General features: G+C 36.5%; 1 protein-coding gene across 1 annotated transcript in view; it reads left to right on the top strand.

Annotated features, from left to right (window-relative positions):
* Positions 1–17,936, top strand: part of BTBD9 (BTB domain containing 9) — a 116,688-nt gene that overhangs the window by 78,474 nt on the left and 20,278 nt on the right. The window contains exons 9-10 of the mRNA XM_082047783.1: positions 5,376–5,565; positions 15,004–15,111. Coding sequence (XP_081903909.1) covers positions 5,376–5,565; positions 15,004–15,111 — 298 coding nt within the window. The remainder of the gene's footprint in view (positions 1–5,375; positions 5,566–15,003; positions 15,112–17,936) is intronic.

Genomic DNA, 17,936 nt, shown 5'->3' on the forward strand with positions numbered 1-17,936 from the left:
CTCCAGCTAAATACAACTTGCAGAAAGCTTTTCACTGGAACAGGCAGAAATGCTGTTGATATATGTTTGGGGTTGGTATTTCTTGTGTTCTTGATTGAAGATTCAAATGAAATGTAGCAATGTCATCAGCAAGTTTCAGCTCAAGAAAATAAGAAAGAGTATGTGGAAGGAGAGACAGGACTTTGTGACTGTACTTTTAATTAACTGAAAGGTCTATAGACTTAATATTTTCTACTGTGTAACAAATAAGTGCTAATTCATATACTGAAAATATATTAGGCTTAAAAAAAAATCTTTTGGCATGTGGAAAACAATGAAAGCAAAATGCCCAACATATTTTTATTTATTTAATACAGTAAAATCAAACCCTGGAATAATAGTGGCATCCCTAATTCTGTTTTTTTTTTTTTTGTTTGCTCTCGGCTTTCTTTTTTCTAACCATTACTTTCTAGTGAGGAAACTTTTGTCAGCTCACTGGATGTTCAGGTAGAATGCAATTTTACCGTTAAAATTACCATTAAACACTGAGAGATTGAAAGCTGAACATTTAACAGCTGTCAACATGAAAGAAAAAAAGTCACTTCCTTGTATCAACTAAAACAAAAATTTATTTCTTGCAGCATAATTTCTTGTGTATAGTTTCTTCAGAGGGCAATGGGTTTGTCTCTTTAGAGAACTCAGTAAAATGAACAGTTGTGTTGCAGTGATGACACTTTAGCTGAGAAGCTTTGACTGACTGTTGCCCAGAGTGAAGCATAAATATATTCAACAGTCCATATTGCTTTAAATTACTGCCTTCCTATAAAATAAGACTGCTTAGTAGATCTGGTGTCTCTCTGTATGTGTGTTTTAGTATTTAAATTAAGGTTCATTACTAGCTGATTTTGTGAGCTGGTGCAGGAACCTGCACCATTCTGCTCCTTCCTGTGTTGCAGAGAGTCATTCAAGGATTTTCTGGCATTTTTTCCCCTGTGTGAGCCGGTTGATTGCAGTGAAGTTATGGTGGACAGACAGAAAGCAAAATCTGAGCTGGCAAGACTGGGAGATGGAAGTACTTTACACTCAGATATGGAAGCCAGTTAAAAACAGCTGTGTTAATTTTTTTTCTGGGTACTTCAGGAAAAAAAAATCCTATGGAAAATCAAGTAAAGGAAAAAAACCTTAAAGAGTGATAAATATGACGGAGGCTAGCACATGCTCCTGGTACACTTTTCTCCTGGGAGATCTGTAAGGGTAGCTGAATACCATATCTGCCTTATCTTTAAATATAGCCAGTGTGGGTGGCCCTTAGGCCGTGTCTTGAAAATGACAATCCTTTATAAAAATACTATTACTAGAATTAAATATACTGCCAAGATATTCATTGCTACATACTGCAGCATAGACCAGGAGACAAGAAAGTAAGTTTTAATAGATGTTTTGATGCTGCTGTCCTGTAACCTCAATCATCTTCTCCTTTTGTTTGCTTACAACGTGTATGCTTTGCTAACACACATCTTTACTGTTTCATAAAAGCAAATCAGATTCGTCAGACCAAAACTGCCATACGAACGGTGGAAAAAAAAAAATTTCTGTATTTGTAATCACTTCTTTTGTTTTTCTCTTACAACATTGTGTACTGTAAAAGCTGGATAGTTGGTGGATTAAAAAAAAAAAAAAAAATATATATATATATATGTAAGAAAAAATGAAACAAGAGTGTTGGTTTGGCAGTATGTTTTTGTAAACAAGTGACCTAAATTGAAGCAGAAATTCTAATGGGAAAAAGGAAGAGAACCAGAAGACTTGAAAATGCAGCACAGAGCAGAGTCCCCACCAGATGGTATTTTTAATAAATTTATCAAGCGGATATAAAAGATGATCATGAACATTCAAAATAGGGAGGGGCAGACGCCCCTAGAGAGAAGGAACAGTATGATACCTTCTGTACACTGCAATTAGTTAGAATCACTTTCTAATTAACCATTGTAAGGAAGACCACAGAATTATATTAAAAGCGCACTGAGACAGTTTCTGTGCGGTTGTTAAGAAGTTTTACTAATCACGGTAACATCATCTTAGGAGGTCACGGATTAGTGGAGAAATTTAAATGTGTGAAGAAGCTGGATGATGCTCAGAGGGTGTGCAGGGAAAATATTGGATGAACTGAGCTGTCCTATGTTCATTTAGTGCATTACTTGGCCCAGAGGGTGTCCGGAATATGCCACAGAACCTCAACATGAACACAGATTTTCACACTTCATCTTTTACTTGTTTTCATTTTAACCTAGACGTTAGTTTCTTCCTCCTCCTACAAAAAGCAGCAATGTATCGCAAATGCTTTAATGTCTATATAAAATGAATGTTTGAAGAAGTTCCCTTACTGCCAGGGGTGAGAAGAAGGAAAAGAAGCCAAGGCAAACTTTATCTCGATGCCAGTACTCTTAGTTTGCGCTGTTAATCTTTGCTTTATTCAGATTGTTCCCAGTGAAGCAGTTCTACTGTCTGCCACCTGCTCCCCCGCAAGAGTCTGGGAATTTCTCCATGTCTCTTTTCAGTAAGAGGGAATAGGGAGGTTTTTAGAATAATAATATGGTGTTTTTATTCATTTTTTTAATGAGCAAAGAAAGATGATAGTAAATCTGATACTGCAGTAGATTTTTCAGAAACTGCCTTGAGTTATTGCTTGGCAGTGAGCTTGCACTTTTTTTCCCCATGTGTTTTATGGTGTTCTGGCTGGTTGATGGTTTTCATAAGATCATGCTCCTGACATCAATAGCATGCTTAAAGCACAGAATCCTAGCTCTTTGTGGAAAATTATCTCTTTTTTGGGTGCTGGAGACTCTGACAATTAGCTCTGAAATTTCACATAGCTATCTTGCAGCCATTTTCAGATGTCATAGTATTTTAAATACATATTTTACAGACAACTATTAAAAGTACGTAATTAATCAGTGAGCAGTGTCTTAAAATGGTACATTTACATCTGTATCATCATTTGTTCTCTTGTGAAAACTGAAATAGTATTGTATTTCTTCTGTATTTCTAATTTTTTGTGCTGTTCTTGTTTTGGCTTGTTTGTTCTTTTCTGTTATTTTCAAAAATATTGGTATGAGATATTGTACATTTGGAAATTCTGTTGAATTAATCACTGTCATTCAGATAATTTTTGGTAACTTATTTCCTTCTCTCTCTTTTAAATGACACGGCCACACAGACTTGTTGTCTTTCATCAGAGATGACACGCAAAATCTTTGCATTTTTTTAATATAGCCTGTGCTGAAATAATTTTTGTAATCATGTAGATAGAACAAATAGTACTTTTCACATTTTCCCCCCAAAAAACCCAAAGGCTTAACAGGCAACCTTGTTTTTTACAAGTTCAGAGACCATCATTTTTCAGCCTTGTAAATATTGGGTTTTTAAATTGAGAGTATAGAGAGAGACATATATATTTGAAAAATTGAAGAGGTTAGCTAAATACTGAGCTTTTTAGGAAAGTACTGGGCCTGACTCAGCATCTTGAATAGCTTTTTTATGTTCATCTGTCATCTGCTGAAAGATGGCATTAAAAGCTTGGGATTCTCTCTGAATTACAAATAGAAAGGAAGTACCATACCTGATTAAATGCTAAGAAGAGGAAATAATAGACAATTCCAAAAATAAGTGTTGAAGCACTTGTAAAATAGTGCTGGAAAAGTACTTTATGCACAAGAGAATACACCTCCTCCTTACAGCGTGCTCCCAGAGGAGCTGCTGTTGTCTTGATCTTTGATGAAATTGCTGAAGTTGTGTCAAGCTCTAACTATACTATGCATTCTGTTTGATTTGAAAGGAAAGGGTAAACTACTTGGTGTTGGATTTAAACCAGATTAAGTAGCACTAAATATGTACAAGAATTCCTCTCCTTGGAAGGTTTTCTGGAAACCAACACTAAATTTATGTTCTTTGCTCAAGAAGAATAACTCCCAGTAATATGCTTTTATTATTGCCAAGTATGTTCCCCTGCTTAAAAATGACTAGTAGAGGGTTACGTGATCTTTTATCTAATTTGGTTTATATCAGCAGTTTTCAATCTGGAGTGCTCAGTTTTGGCTGTATCAGGAGTGGGAAGAACTGAAGTCAGACAATGCTGACACATGGACCACAGGGTTGGATGTGGACACTGATGGCAGGAGTGGTTCTGGAGGTGAAAGGAAAGGTTCATTATTCATATTGCAGCACAAGGTAGCAGTTAGCACTGGCCTGTGCAATTAGAATTATAATCTAACATTTTTTAACTGAAACTCCTCCTTGTCATGGTTTTCCTAGGAATGCTTTTATGAATTTGAAAGTTTTTCGAGTTCCTGTAATTTTCAGATAACTGCATCTTAGGTGAAGGAAAGAAGGCAAATTCAATATTCTGCAGTAATACCTTTGACTTTATTTGGCATAGCAGGCTACTGCATGCTGGCATTTTTAATGGCTGCATATAAGATAGAGAAAAGGATTATCCAGAAAAGATCTTTGAAATTAAGGGGGATGCAGGGCAATGGTGAAGGGAGGGGAAGAACTGTATAATGGCATCAATATTTCCTGGAGGAAAATCATTGTCCTGTTTTCTGGCCTTCCTTTTTTCAACAGGATGGGTTCTAAGTAGTTTATTTTCTTTTGCCATTGGGATATTGTAGTTTCTTTTTTTGTGGCATTCAGTCGTACCTTTTTCCTGACTCTTCACTGAATGAGAAATACTTCTCCCCTTCCTGTTCCTATTGGTCTATTGATCTGTTCCTGACCTATTGGTCTCTCCTTCCCACTTGTAGTTCAGTAATTGTATTGAAGGATGTTTTAAGTGTTAAACATTTTCATTTTCTAAATTCTGGGGTGCAGTTTCTAATTACAGTTAGAGAGACTGTCAGAAATACCAACAGGTATGTGTTGAGAGTGGTCCCCTGAACTGTGAGACTTCAAGTCCCGGTTTCAAAGACTTGGAGTCCTGACTTTCCACAGTCCACATCCGTGCGTTAAACTATCTCCCACTTACTTTTCTGTCTCTTTTATTGTGTGTGTGTGTAGGTTTCATCACAAAAACAGGAAAAAAATGTTTGAAAATTGGTGTAAATTTTGCTAGACAAGAATTTTTTTCCCAATTGTATTAAAAGAGTGCTTTCGTATCACCAAGACAGAAATCCATTTATGTTAATTTACCAGGCTATCTGGGATCAATGCTATAAAAGTTATGTGTACCACTTGATTCTGCATCATAGCTCATAATAAATAAGAGTTATATTTCTTTATGTTGATCATACATGCATCCTTTTTTCTTCTTTTTCCCAATTCTTTGCCAGAAATAAAGACCATTGATATCTGAACTGCTTTCTGACTGTACGTTGTCATCTTTGTGTTTTAATTCACAGTTCCCACTGAAAATGTTGCAACAATTGCAGACTGTGCCAGTGTGATTGAGGGTGTAAGTCGCAGTCGCAACGCCTTGTTGAATGGAGACACAAAAAACTACGATTGGGATTCTGGGTACACGTGCCATCAGCTTGGGAGCGGAGCTATTGTAGTCCAGCTAGCACAGCCCTACATGATTGGATCAATACGGTAAGAGGGTTTTGTTTTTGCAAAATTAAGGGCAACAGTGACACTTTTGCTGAGCACAGTTAATTTTCATTAGAATATATGACATTTGGAAACAACAGTAATTAGGGGATTAGTTTAGTAGTTGTCATTTGGCTTCTTCAGTATAATGGGCATATTAAAAATTAAATGTGTGAATTACATGTTGAGATACCGCAGTGCGATTCCAGAAAATACTATATTTCAGAGGCATAATAATAGTAATAGTCAAATTGTAAGATTAAAGGTATATACTTATGTTAAAATAGAAATTTAATTACAGCCTCAGTTGTGGTCAACGTAGGTGCAGTTCCTCATATCCACCTCATTGTGAAAACATAAATATTTTATTGAAGTAAGCCATCATCTTGTGTCAGCCAGGTTTCCTTCTCACTACACAGTTAGCACCCATTCTTACTTAAACATGGAGTGTATAATAAGGGTACAGTGACCTGAATATTGCTTTACGGTGTTGGTTTAATGTATGTGTTTTGATCTGCGTTGGAGTCCATTGGGCTATTTTTACAGTGAATATCTGTATACATATGAAAAACAAACTTTTGACTAATGTAGAAACTTTGGAAATATATTGGAGAAGCAGGAGTGTTCACATGTGAAGACAAAAAGATTCTTGCCAACTTCTCATTCTCTGACTAGAAATGTTTTTTTAGTTTCAGAAAATCAGACCTGCAAAACCTTGTCTGAGTGGCTTCCTGTTCTTCGTCAATTTAGAATATGTTGTTAGGGACTTAATTTCTATTATTTTGTGGCAAAGAAAAACGAGAAAGATTTCTTAAGTCAGAGTACCAGTGAACAAAAGCTGAAACCCCAGGTGAGGTACTGTCTCGCATCAGGCACCATGCACGTGGGGATGTATTGCCAGGGGCCAGCTTGGTGCCGTCTGCCTCTTAGATGTGCCTCTTCAAACTGTCTGATGAGCAAGTGAGGCTTGAAGGCTCTTTGTAACCACTATTCCTGGTGTGTGTGTTTTAGTTGTGGCTTGTGGCATAGCTGTAAAACTTTGAAGACTATGTTTAAAATCGGACATCCAGGCAAATCTCTAACCTATCAAAATTACTGTTTTGTCTGTATACCAGCTATACAGATGCTATCCATAATGCAAGTCCGGCATTCTTCTCACTATGTGAAACAAGTTGAATAAGGATAGTTGGCAGCTTTCCACATTGAATGTTATATGCTTTTGAGTCTGGTGTTTTTAATGTTCAATTAGCATTGCATCTCAAGTAGAAAACCAGGAAGACACAGTACTCAGATTTCTTAAAAGAGGTAATTGATAATGCAATTACATCATTTTCATGCCACTTTAAACTTAAATTTAAGTAGCAACAGAAGCTTTGGCCACATGGAGGAGTAAGAGAGGAATATATTAACTAAAATGCAGTTTCTCTGTCTTCCTCTTAAGGTTTTCTGCTATCTTTCAGCTGACGAATGATACCATCTTTTCAAGTCAGTCCAAAAAATTGGCTTTCCTGTATTAAATACTATGCTAGTGTTTATTCTTGGGCAGAAGGTTTTAAAGTCTTATTATTAAACAGTGTGTTAGGTGAACTAGACTTTTGGTTGCCAAGAATTATAATTGTATAATTGGCAAGTGTGTAGAGGAAATAAAAAAAACACGTAATTTAAAACTAATAGGCATTCAGTGATTTTGTGTGTATTACATTGTACAGATACAGGGTCAGAGTCTCATCTTTCTTTATCAGCTTTCCTGCATGTATAGTACAGACAAGAGAGTACCTTGCCTTAAAACCCAGCAATAACAAACATCATTGTCTAGGGTATCTTCTGACAAGAGTAGACCACGTGCATTACCTAGAGACAGCAATGCTGGTGCTGTGTCATCTTTTTCTTTTTGTGTTCTGCCTAGAACAACAAGTGGTTTGGGTCACAGCCGTGTCTGTTGTGGATCACAGGCAGCCAAGGGACAGATACTTCTTGGAGTGGGCAAGTGAGGTTTCGGTGTGTGGCAACTCCAGCTTTGGCAAGGGTCTAGAACATGTCCTGTACTGTGCAGTGCTCAAGATGGTGACAACGACCACTTTATTTAGCACCGGGAAATCTGTGACTGGTACAGAAATCAGATTACATATAAACATAGATTAGAGCAAAAAATCTCAATATTTGATCTTGATGAAAGCAAGAGATTTTTTTGAACACAATGTCTTTCGCAAGTGATTGAACTGTATTCATTGCCTGTCTTCCTGCTATTCGCTTGCTTGAAAAACTCCCTTGGTCTCCCCCTCCCACCAGTAGAAAAAAGATTTCAAGGAGCATTTTCTTTAGGTTGGCTATACTCTGTAACTGCAGATTGACATGAATTGCTCTACTCCCAGAAACAGAGTCATTAGACCTCTGGGTTTGGATTCTAAATTAATAATTAGGAATTAAAGTATATATATATATATATATATATATATATTAAGTTTAGAGACATGAATATGCTATTGAATATATTTTTGTCAGAGAAAGTAAGTATATGAGCTTTTGAAAAATAGGTAGTGACTGCTTTTAGTCTATAGAAATCAGAATACTACTGGAGAGAGCCACCAAGTCAGAGTGTGTTACCATGGCAACTACATTCTGAGTCTGAAAAAAAAGCAGAAAAACTCTTGATACTCAAATATGCATTAGAAATGCATGGAGAGCTTAGTTTTTCAGGACTGTCTCTTGAATACATGCTTTCTACAGAAATCATCCCTTAGTCTTAGAATCTTAGAACATTGGAACAGGCTGCCCAGGGGAAGTGGTAGATGAGGTTCTTAGGGACACAGTTTAGTGCTAGAGTTAGGTTAGATTATGGTTGGACTCGATGAGAGTCTCTTCCAACTGAACTGATTCTTTGATTCTACTGAGTTTGGAAGGGAATTGAGGAAGACATCCCAGCCTGTTCCTCAAAGGAGGGTCAGCTACTCTAGGCTTTCTGCCTTCAGGTCTTGAAAACCTCCAAGGAAGGAAATTCCACAACTTTTCTGGGTAGCCTGTTCCAGTGTTTAACTATCCTCACAGTGTACTTTTTTCTTCCTTTTCATGAGGTTCCTGTTTTCCTATGCCTCCAGAACATCCCCTTTCAATGTCTGACAATTGTCTTTTGTTTGTCCCGTTGTGCACCTCAGTAAAGAGCCTGGCTCAGTCTGTTTGGTAACCTCCTCTCAGGTATTGAAGAATGCTGTGAAGTTCCTCCCCAATCCCAAGCCTTCTTAGGCTCCCTCTTGCACAGAGCATGTGCTCCAGTCTCCCAGCTGTCTTGATGGTCCTCTTCTGGAATTGCTCAGATCTATCAGTGTTGTATTTGAGTCCAAAATGGGATACAGTATGCCAGGTGTGATCTAACAAACAGCAAGTAAAGGAGAATAACCTCTTCCCCTTGTTCTGCTGGCTCAGTTCCTGTTGCTGAAGCTCCATGTCCTGCCAGCCTTCATTGCTGAGGAGGCAGACAGGCAGCTAATGGCATCTTCTGCTCAATGTGACTCCCATGTCCTTTTTAGCACAGCCATTCAGACTGTAGCATTTACTACCACAGTGGATTACTCTGTATGAGGTACAGGCTTTTGCTTTGCTCTTGTTGAATTTAATGAGATTCTTTTTTGCCCATACCCTTAGTCTTCCCAGAGGCTGGCAACCGGTCCTCCTGAATGGTGGCCATACTCTGAAGTGTACAGATTGCACCCCACAGTTTGCTGTCATCTTCAAGCTTGATGAAGGCTCATTCCATCTCCTTGTCCACGTAGCTCGTAGATATTAAACAGGTTAACTCCCAGAGTAGACTCTGGAAGAACTCCTCTTGCATCCAGCATCCAGATGGATGATGAACTGTGAACCACTACCTGGTGAACTAAACAGTCTAGGTAATTTTTACCCTTGTTGTAGCAAATCCATTTAAACTGTAGCATTCCAATTTGGATACAGGGATGTTATGGGAAACCATGTTGAAACCTTGTTAATATAAAATACTTTTGCAGGTGTTTGTATGTAAATTTGAAGCTCTTGACTTCCACGTCAAAATGTACTCAGAAATTCTGAAGCAGATGTAATGATAGGCTGTGCTCAATAGTATTTCCTAATAGAAAAGACCTGGAAAACATGAGCATTGGACTAGATGACCTTTAAAGGTCCCTACTAAGCCAAACTATTCTATGGTTTTGTTTTAAAATAATTGTAACTAAATGTTGTCTTTTAGATTATAGAAATGAAAACATTGTGGGTTTGGTTTTTTTGTGATTTTATTTTGTTTAGGAGCTTTATTCTTTTCAATGTGGAAGTTTCTCCACATTGTTATCTGTCTGGAGAGAAAATGATCTTGCTATTTTTCCTCTCCAAAAAAGCCCTTATCAATGACAGAAAAATGATTATATTTAACTGGGAACAGAAAGACAGCAATTGGTGTGTTTAACATAGCAAACATAATTTAACTTTTAATGGCTAAAACTTTAATATTGAAAACACTGCCATATCATAACAGTTCTCTGACTAACTCTCCCTGCATATATCTGGAATAGAAATGTGATGCTGTTATGCTACAGTTTTTGGCTGATAACTTCATAGGGCTTTTTTGCCTATGAATTTCCAAGGGGAAAAAAAAAACAACCAACCAAAACCAACCCCCCAAAAACACAACAAACAAACAAAAGATAGAACAGGATTTGTTATAATGTATTTGGTGGAGGGAGACAGAATTTTTCTGTGCTGTAATGGTTTTCATGTTAAAATAAATAGAAATCTTTTGCATCTTTGTAAAAGTAGATTAACCACTTATCCCAGTTCAATCTGTTGGAAGACTTTATTGCTAATAAGAGTATGTGATAGCCAACTGTTTTGCTTTTCATATTTAGACTCATTCTTAAAATAACAAATCACGGAATCACAGAACTATAACAATTAGTTTTAATGCGCTTTCTGTTTGCTTGTACCATCATCATATACATCTCTTATGCTTTCTAATTTTCCATACCACTTCTGCCTATAAAGTTTTTCTTTCTTTGTTGCTCGTTTTCTGTGTTTGCCTGACTTGAGAGTGAAATTGTAACTCAGAATAAATTATCATATAAGCACTTAGCAAATATGCAGGAATTTTGTCTCCTTTTTAGGATCCCGAAGAAAGATTGGTTTCCAGCAAGGTAACTACTGAAACCAAAATATGCAGAAAATTAAAGGGAATTATAGACAATTGGAAGCAAAAATGTAAAGAGAATTGTATTAAAAAGCTCTATCTATAGGGTTTTGCATTTTCTTCCATTTTCCTCATCTTTCAAGAAGTGTCACTACCTCATGTTTTAATTTCTGTCTTTTGAGTTTCTGTAAGTATGCAAGTAGTTCATTAACACAATAGTATCAAATATTTATACTATATGTGGTATCTACTGACTTACAGTATTCAGGAAGCGGATATCATCCTGTCAGGTGCATGACTATTATTGTTTGGTATTCTGCTAACACCTTGAGTAGTAGTTATACAGCAGTCTGAACTAAACAGTGACACAGTGACTGAACAGTGACAATCTTTTTGCAGAAATCTAGGAATAAAAAGCAAGCAGAGACACCACAAAATGCTTATGTAAATGCAGAACAATTAATCATAGGGAAGCACGTGACATTTAGGGAAATACTGTTAAAAAAGATACTGCAGCATCTTTTCATGTAGCAGGTAGCCAGTATAATCCATTTCCCACACCTGTAATGTGAAATTTTATTTATATTTGAAAAGCTTTTATTTTCTAAAATAAGTCATTTTCAACATGTAATGTAAGTAACAGTACCATATTAAACTATTAACAGGCTTAGACTTTAGATACCCAAAGAAGTGGCATATGAGAAATACGTTTAAATCTCACAATCTGGCAGGTAGAAAGCTGGATAAAGCTTTGGTCTGATTTTGCTTCTCAATCCTGAAGGCAAGATTTACTAATGAGAGCTAATTTACATTTTTATTCTAATATGGAAAGCCCTTGGAACATGGGCAATTTCAGTATAAACAAATGCATTTCCAATTGGTATAGTTCTGACTTTTTAAGTGGAATGTTCTCCTCCCTGTCATTTAATATCCATCTTAGCAAAACATAGGGTCTCTACAAAAGTTTAGCCTGGTAGTTTGCATGGAATGTGTTTTAAAATTACTGTACTGGGCATAAAAAGTGGGCCCTTGTGCCCACTGTGCTGTGGTGAATATTCATATGATCACCTGAAAGTTTTTTGCTGCTTGTCCAGAAAGGCATTTCATGCAGAATAAATTCCACATTGGTTCTGCTGACAGTCTCCCTCCCCAGTCTCTCCTAGGAAAGCTACTGCAAGGAGGTGAAGAAAGCTTTTGTTGTTGTTGTTTCTTTCACAAGTCCCAAAGAAACAAAAGTCTACATTTAGCATTCATACTAAGTCACTTTGGGAAAGAGTCTGCCACCTTTAATTTACTTATTGTTTGGTTTGTAATAATTGTAAGCCATATGCTTTTTTAAACCTGTTTAATTTGGGCTAGGTTGTTTTGAGAGAGAGTAATTATACACATTCTTAAAAGGAACACATATGTCCTGTTAGCCTTTTGCTCTAAAGCCGAGCCAGTTGTGTTTTAATTGCAGTTTTGTTAGTTGAAATTATGGTCACTAGTGTGCTTCTGATATTGAAACTCTTGATCATAGCTTTGAAAACATGGATCAAGGGAACAACACTGAGCCCCCATGATGAAAAGGATCCTACTGGAAAGCATTATTAGCTACATTTTAATAGCAAAAAAAAAAAAAAAAAACACACCACAAATGTACCTGTGTTTTTGCTTTCCCTGTTTTTATCATCTAGAAGATTTGGTTTAAATATAGATGTTAAATCAATTCAGGATCTGTTGATTATTAGTAGTTACCAAATCCAAGATTTTAATCTGTAAACTTTTTATTTTGTATTTATTAGCAAAAAAGACTTCATTCTGTCTCTTCAGTATTTGGAGACCTTCAAGATACAGAAAAGCAGAGTGGAGAAGATCTGATGAAGCAGGGGTTGGAGTTGGGTGGTTTCGTTTAGGGATACGGGGGTATTCTTTGTCTTTCATGATGCTACAGGCAACAATTTTTATTTTTTAAATTTGCAAATAGAGAGTATTAATATGAGCTAAATCCTTCTGTTAAAAGTGTTTTATTTTAGCTTCTTTTAGCAATTTTTGATAGCGTAATATTTTTGATAATATTAATCTGCTGGGTTCATTGAGAGCATATCGGGAGTTTGTTTTAAATCTGCTTGTCCAGTAGACCCAAATTCACTTTGAATGATGAGATTCCAAAACCTAAAAAGAGAGCTAAACTGTGTTGTTTTGAAAAGAAGGTTATAGGGTTTTAGGGCAAAGATTGTGTCCTTAATAATCAAATTCTGAGGACAGTCGGCTCCTGCTTGGCACAGTCTCTCTCTGTAAAGGGATTCTGCGTTCAGCTACCAGCCAGCTCATTTTCCCCATCTAGCAGTAATGGTTTTTTTAAATGTTAAAAGTGAGCAATAATTTCTGCAGTGATATTCCTCCTAGTAGCGGTAGCAGCTGAAAGCAAAAAAGACTTTCTCAACTGGAAGAAAGGGATTTCTAATATAAAACTTAGGTGCTCCTCTGAAAGATGATTAAAGAGAGGCAGCTTGAAACTCTGTTCTGGGAAAGTCTGTAGTATGACCCAAGTTCCATTTCTTTTTATGTATATCTCAGCTATTCTCATTGACAATCAATGGATCCCTTATCTATTGCACTTTGAAAAATGTAGATCTGTGGAAGTTCTTCCACACAGCTGGATAAAGAACACAGGTTAGCTGTATCACCTGGCTCACACACTGCTCTCTTTATGCGTGTGGCTGTAGTTATAGCTATTTTTTGATAACTAGCTATGTTTTGGTTGTTTGACTACAGCAGGTTTGTTTGCTTCTGTATCAAATAGATTTAAGCAGTAATTCTAGAAAGTGCTAGCTAACTTTGACAAGAAAGTGAGGATCAAGAGACAGCAGCATTGGTAACAGCCAATATGTTGCAGTGGAGTATTTATTTTCCTTTGGTGTATTGAGTATGGGTTCAGAAAATAAAGAGTTTTAGCAAAACCAAAGTCAGCCAGACATCATTTTCCATGACAGACATGATGTGGACTGTTTTAGAATCTTGCAATTCAAAATCTTTGGGTAGATTGACAAGAGAGCTTTAACTCTGAGAATGGTAAACGCACCATGCTTGTCTTGTGTCTAGTCATCTCTAACTCAAATAGAAAAGATTTTTTGAGATTTTGTTTTTGATATCACATTTGCCATGGAGTTTATATGAAAACAGTAAGAACAGCAGTTAGTGTTTCTAAACTGTACCCTGCTAATGAGTGGAATGACACCAGTCAAGGGTTTTATGTAACATGTAAAGTATGGACAACATTTGACTGCTTCTAAAGAAGAAAATGCAGACATGTCTGCCTCTATTCTGGCCAGTCCATTGCCCCCTTAAGTTATATAAATAGCCTCTTGTTATTTGTGGATGCTTCACTGGGAAAAAGGATGCTCTATGTTGGTTTGCAAACATGCTGGATAGAATTTATCGTGTTTTTTGTTAAAGAAGGCATTCTATGCTGGATATGTTTCTTAAGTACATGTATTTTAATCCCATCCACCGAGGGGGGGAGGAGAGAAAGGGCAAGGTTCTCGGGCTTGCTTTAATTCATATCCTTAGAAATAAAATTAAAATTAGGAATGATGTTGAGGTTTCAAGTATCTCTTACATTAGGAGAATAATCCCCATATAAAGAGGAGAGAAGACAGAACATTTACCTGATGTGTTTTTAGAGAATGATACACTTAAGTTAAATCGCATCCCTGATGCTTTAGATCTTCCTGTCTTTGAGACAAGTATGAAAATTGAAGGTTGTTCAATATGTCATTTAGTGCCTTTCCTGAAGAGCTGTGTGTTCATTAGAATGAGTATGGAATGAGTCTGTGATACCTCTGTTTTTTCTTTTTTCTTCTGATATATTAAAAGAAAACAAGAGAGAATATAGTTAAGACGACAGTGTAATATTTTTTAGTCATCAGAACCTTTCTTCTTTCCCTGTTTAAACTGACCTTTCCAAACAGATCTTTGTTTCAGGCTTAAAGCGGGCAATGTTATGTTGCATGCCAAATAAATTAGTTCATTTATTGGCTTTCAAATAAATTAAAAGTAATTGAATGCATGTAGTGAAGTAATGATGGTTATTATAAACCTGTAAGTCTATTGCTTGCCTTAGGAAAATAAGAATAGGGACACTCAAGTTTGAGATGACAGAAGCAGTGAAGACCTTGTTGAGTGTTAGAGGCACATTCCAAAAGAAACAGCTAAATTTATAAGGGAGTGAGAGGAGGAAATAAAGAACTGGAAAACTTCAGCAGATTGGTTTAATGTTTATTTTACTTATCACTCAACTTCTTCATACTTAGGTTGCTACTTTGGGACTGTGATGATCGGAGCTACAGCTACTACATTGAGGTTTCAACAAATCAGCAGCAGTGGACTATGGTGGCTGATTGCACAAAAATTTCCTGCAAGTGAGTTGTTTTGGTTTTTTTTTTTCCAATTATTTGCACTAAGTCTGAACTGGGAAACTGGTGATTTTTATGCTTTTGTTCAGTATTTACATAGGTGACTTTTTGACCATGAAAAGAACCATCATTTACATAAACTGTGGATTTCTAACTGGAGACCCTTGTAAATACAGCTTTAGGAGGTGACAGTGTCTAGTTCTGTTGAATATCTAAACTTTCAAACCAGAATCAAGTTCTTCAGATGCACATCAGTACTGGGTCTCCAAACAGTTTAACTGATCATTCTCAGAAGCAGTCTGCCTTACCATACCCTTGCTTTTGTGATCGCTAGAAGTTAAACCATGTTTCTCCGGAGTTCATGTGTTTATGGTGACCCTGGTGTCAAATCACCTGTCCTCTAGAAATGTGGTAGGAGAGGAGAAGAGAGCTTGGTAAAGGATTTTCTTTATCAGATGCATTTCTTCCTTATCAGAGCATATAATTGTATTGTATGATATTTGAAGGGTGTGAGGAGAGCAAGGGTAGAGACCAAATCAGAGCAGGTCAACCAGTTGTCTAAGCTTGACTGTGTGTCTGTTCCAAAGCAGAGTGCCTGACGTGTATGCACTGACCACTCTGCTTTTGAACAGGACCCTTCCATAAAACACACGTCTTAAGAAGCAACAAAAAAAAAGAGAAAAAACGGTTTCATTTTCATTTTTGTACTAAAATTGAGAGAAATTGGGCATGAATACTGTCCACATGTATACTTTCCACTGGCTTTTCTGTAGTTATTTGGTCTGCTGATAAAACCCATTCTTCTAGTAGGGAAGAGTAATTCAATGCTGATAGACTCTTAAGCTTTCTAATTCTAAGAATGACCCAGATACTTGTCATGGGGCTGCACATTTATACATTACATATCCTGAAGCCAGGCAAGCTCAGTTTTCAGTGAATGTTGGTACAATATAATCTCATGCCTGATCCCCAGGGAAACTCAGACTTATAAACATTTTATTTCTCTCCTTTTCTCCAAGTCAGTTTACCAAAAGATCTGCTTTCTTTCCTGGGACAAAACTGAAGTCATCAGCTCACCTGGGGACAGCCCCAACCCATCTTGTATTTGTGCCAAACAAAACAAAATGGATTTTACAAGTTCAGAGATGGTTTATCACATAGGGCAAGAGAGTTATTAGTTCCTTTCTGGCAATGCTGCTGATACACATTTTCTAAAGCTTTATTTTATCTGTTAACAAATAGTGCGATTCAAATGTGCACTACAATGTCATCTAGACATGTTGGTGAAGGAGAACTTGACACATCCTTTCACTGTGTAAAGAACAGGGAACTGATGAGTAGAAAGCCTGGATTCTGCCAGTGGGTCTGGAAAAAGAGTAAAGGGGATTTAATGATTCTCAAGGGCATCTCAGCATAATAGAGAAAATTCATCTTTTTGTCTGTCTCCAGCAGCGGGAGCACTAAAAGGCTGAAACTTGAAACAGGAAAGAGAGGGAGAGTCAGAATTGGAATATTTTTGCACTTTTTCGTTGTACATTTTGATACTAACAGTCTCTAATGGTCAAAAGGAGCACTTGCTTAAGTTTGCACAGTGCAGGTGGAATTGCTGGTTCACTGCCCAGTTCAAGTATCTACTCACCATGTTCAAACCACATGTTTTTTTAAAGCCTTAACCTTAGACAAGTATAGATGCGTCTCTGAAATAAAGATAGCTGCTGCTTCTACTTCAAGATCATTACTCAAAATGTAGGTGTTCTAGAGGTTCTCAAAGCCATGGCTGCAGGAACCATTTTCACATGGATTAGAGAATTGCATTTTTTCTTCCTAGCCTCTGCAGTTACATTTAAATACTATATCATCTGTGACTAAGTTGAGAGGTTTGTGGGCCCCCATATACCCCCCTCAATTTTCAAGTGATATCTTTGCATTTGACAGCATTTTTTCCTATTACATTTAAATCTCTTGGCCTTTATGAGCAGCAAATCGGACTTTTTCAATCATCCCACCACAGAAAAGAAAACCCTTTAAATATGTTTTATTTTATTTTCCAGTGGAATTTGCAGAAATGCCCAAGTGACTTCAGCTCAAAAATTACTTTCATTGTAATGAAAGGTTGATAACTCCAAATACTATACAAATAAGTATATGTATAATATAGAAAATAAATATATAATGTGTATTTATAAGTTATATATTAAACTGTTTCTATATATTAACATATAAAACAACTATATAAAATACTGTATAAATGACAAATGCTATTAATGTTAGGACTGTTTTTGCAAAATAGAGACATCAGTACATACAGTCAGAGTTAGACCACTTTTCATTTTACGGAGAATTATTGAAATGTGGTAGTGTGACCACAAAAAAAAGCATTTTCGTAGTGCTCAAAAATAGTTGAGTGTAGAATGGAAGAGATATCATGCTCTGAATGAAGGCCCTCACAAATTTTTGGGCCAGATCTCGGTATGGTGAAGGAGACATCTTAATGAATAAGAGAAAATTGAATTAGTCACTGGTAGGAATGTGAAGAACTGACTTTTTGGTTTAATTTCTGTAAAATAAAAAAATCCCTTTAAAAAAGACATCTTGAACCAAATTGAAAACATATGGATTTTTTTTCCCTGAGAAAAACAAACAAGTTATTTTAACTGCATGTAATTTTAACAACAAAAACAAACAGAAGAAGAGTTGGATTTTAACCAGAATTAACAGATGCTGTAGTAAAGGAGAGGTGATGCAGTTTACCTGGTTTACTATCATACTGTAATGGTAAAGATACTCCTGCTAGATGCAAAAAATGTTTATGTTTTTCCCATCTCTGTGCT

Source organism: Streptopelia decaocto (assembly GCF_964273445.1).
Source record: "Streptopelia decaocto genome assembly, chromosome: 3".
NCBI lineage: Eukaryota > Metazoa > Chordata > Aves > Columbiformes > Columbidae > Streptopelia > Streptopelia decaocto.